Below are 2,254 nucleotides of genomic sequence, written 5' to 3'. Positions count from 1 at the left end.
TCCTGGAGAGGTTCCTTAGCTTTTCTGCATTTTCATTTTCTCTTCTGAAACTTTAAAAGACCCTGAAATTCTGCTTATTTAAAACATTTGCCTCTTTCCCATTTATCTAAATTTAATCCACACTTTAAGACCTACATCACATCCCTCTTCTTCCAGTCTTCTGCCTTGACAACCTCAGCTTAGGGTTGCCTTTTACTCTTCCCATTTTACTTTTACAATTCATACTTGAATTGTATGAACCGTTTACTGCAAAGAAGAGAAGACATAAAGTAGTGTCTTCTCATCCTGACAAGATTACAGATTCCTCACATCTTCCACGTATGCAGTTTACACTTTACCCTTCAAAGTCACCTGAGGAGAGAATCTTTCAGCCTCTGTGTCTTGATTTGTGTCTTCTGTGCAGGCCCTTGGACGGCTGGTCCTGTATGTTGTACGGAAGGGAGGCATCCCTTTTGAGGAGCTAGAGGCTAAAAGTAATGAAGAGGTGATTAAAGACTCTCCGGATGAGGAAACAAGAGATCTTATTTGTCACCTATTTTGTCCCGGGGAAAACTTGGAGAGACGACTGAGTAGCTTGCTGGGTCACCCCTTCTTTTGGAGTTGGGAGAGGTAAGTGGGCTTCAAGAATGAAGATGGTGTGGGCCAGGATCTTGGCTGCCCATTCGGTTCCCACCCCTTTCTACCTAAATTTCCATATACACTTTACTTGTAACCTTATATTTTTACAATAATGGTCTTATGCAGTATTTGTCCTTATGAGACTGAGTTAGTTCACTCAGCATAATGTTCTCCAGTCTCTCCCACCTTATGTGGAATTTTCAAATTGTTGCTTCTGTCTGTTGCATAGTATTCTTTTGTGTGAATATACTTCAATTTCTCAATCCATTTGGTTGTGATTGGACATTTGGACTGTTTCCATGTGCTCGTGGTGGTGAATCATGCTACTATGAACATTGGTGTACAAATCTGTGTTTGTGTCTTTATTCTAATTTCCTTGGGGTATATTCCCAGTAATGAAATAGCTAGGTCATATGTTCTAAGTTTTTATGTTCAGCTTTTTGAAGGAATGCCTAACTGCCTCCAGAGTGGTTGTACCATTTTACAATCCCACCAACAGTGTATGAGAGTTCCCAACTCTCCACATCCTCTCCAACATTTATTGCCTGCTAATTTACTTAGCGTTGCCTCTCCTACTGGGTTGAGATGGTATTTCATTGCGGTTGCCAGTGATTTCAACATTTCTTCATGTGCCATCCAAATGTCTTCCTCTGTTAAAAGTCTTTCCATATCTTTTGCCAATTTTATAAATGGGTTATCAGGCTTTTTCTTGTGGAGACCCTGTTGTTGTTAGGTGCTGTCGAGGTCAGTACAGCTCATAGTGACCCTGTGAATAGCAGATCTGAACCTCATCCTATCCTGTATTATCTTCACACTTCCTGACACACTAGCGGCCATTGAGTAGTTACCACGTCCATCCTCCTGGTTGAGGACCTTCCACCCTTCCAAGCATCATATCCCTTTCCAAGGAATATCACCCTCTAGCAACATGTCCAAGTATGTGAGGTGAAGCCTCATCATCCTTGTCTCCAAAGAGTACTCTGGCTGCAGGCTCTCCAAGATATATTTGTGGGGTTTTTTGGGGGGGGGAGGGTTTGTTTTTTGTTTGTTTGTTTTGGCTGACTGTGGGATGTTCAGTGCTTCTAACACCACAGTTCAAAAGCATCAATTTTTCTCCTGTCATCCCTATTCATTGTCCAGCTCATATAGCAAGTAATCAGGAAAACCATGGCCTGAATCAGAGGTATCTTAGTTCTCAAGCTGATGTTATTACTCTTCAGTAGTTTGGAGAGGTCCCTAACTGCAGACTTTCCCAGTGCAATATGTTTACCGATTTCCTGACTGCTGGTACCAAGGGTGTTAATTGTGGATCCAAGTAAGATGAAGTTGTGGACAGTTTCAAGCTCCTCTCTATCCATCATGATGTTGCCTATCAGTCCAGTGGTAGGAATCTTTGATTTCTTGAAATTGAGATCTTCTGCAACAAGTGCTTTAAGTCCTCCTGCCAGGAAATCTGGAGGACAGCCAGCTGGCCAACTGACTGGAAGAGATCGATATTTGTTCCCATTCCAAAAAAGGTGATGCAGCAGAGTGTGGAAATTATTGAACAATATCATTGATATCACATTCACGCAAGATTCTGCTGAAAATTATCCAAAAATGTTTGAAACAATATGTCAACAGAGAACTGCCAGAT

The 2,254-nt window shown here is 41.6% G+C and overlaps 1 protein-coding gene across 1 annotated transcript in view; it reads left to right on the top strand.

The window, feature by feature from the left end:
- The window catches only part of RNASEL (ribonuclease L (2',5'-oligoisoadenylate synthetase-dependent)), a 35,378-nt gene that overhangs the window by 3,825 nt on the left and 29,299 nt on the right, over nt 1-2,254 (top strand). Inside the window, exon 3 of the mRNA XM_006887782.1 lies at nt 404-609. Within this exon, the coding sequence (XP_006887844.1) occupies nt 404-609 (206 nt within the window). The remainder of the gene's footprint in view (nt 1-403; nt 610-2,254) is intronic.

The sequence above is a fragment of the Elephantulus edwardii genome, unplaced genomic scaffold (assembly GCF_000299155.1).
Source record: "Elephantulus edwardii isolate Elephantulus edwardi_28Jun2011 unplaced genomic scaffold, EleEdw1.0 scaffold00061, whole genome shotgun sequence".
Classification (NCBI taxonomy): domain Eukaryota; kingdom Metazoa; phylum Chordata; class Mammalia; order Macroscelidea; family Macroscelididae; genus Elephantulus; species Elephantulus edwardii.
The sequence above is the reverse complement of the archived record's forward strand: the minus strand, read 5'-3'. Positions and strand labels throughout refer to the sequence as shown.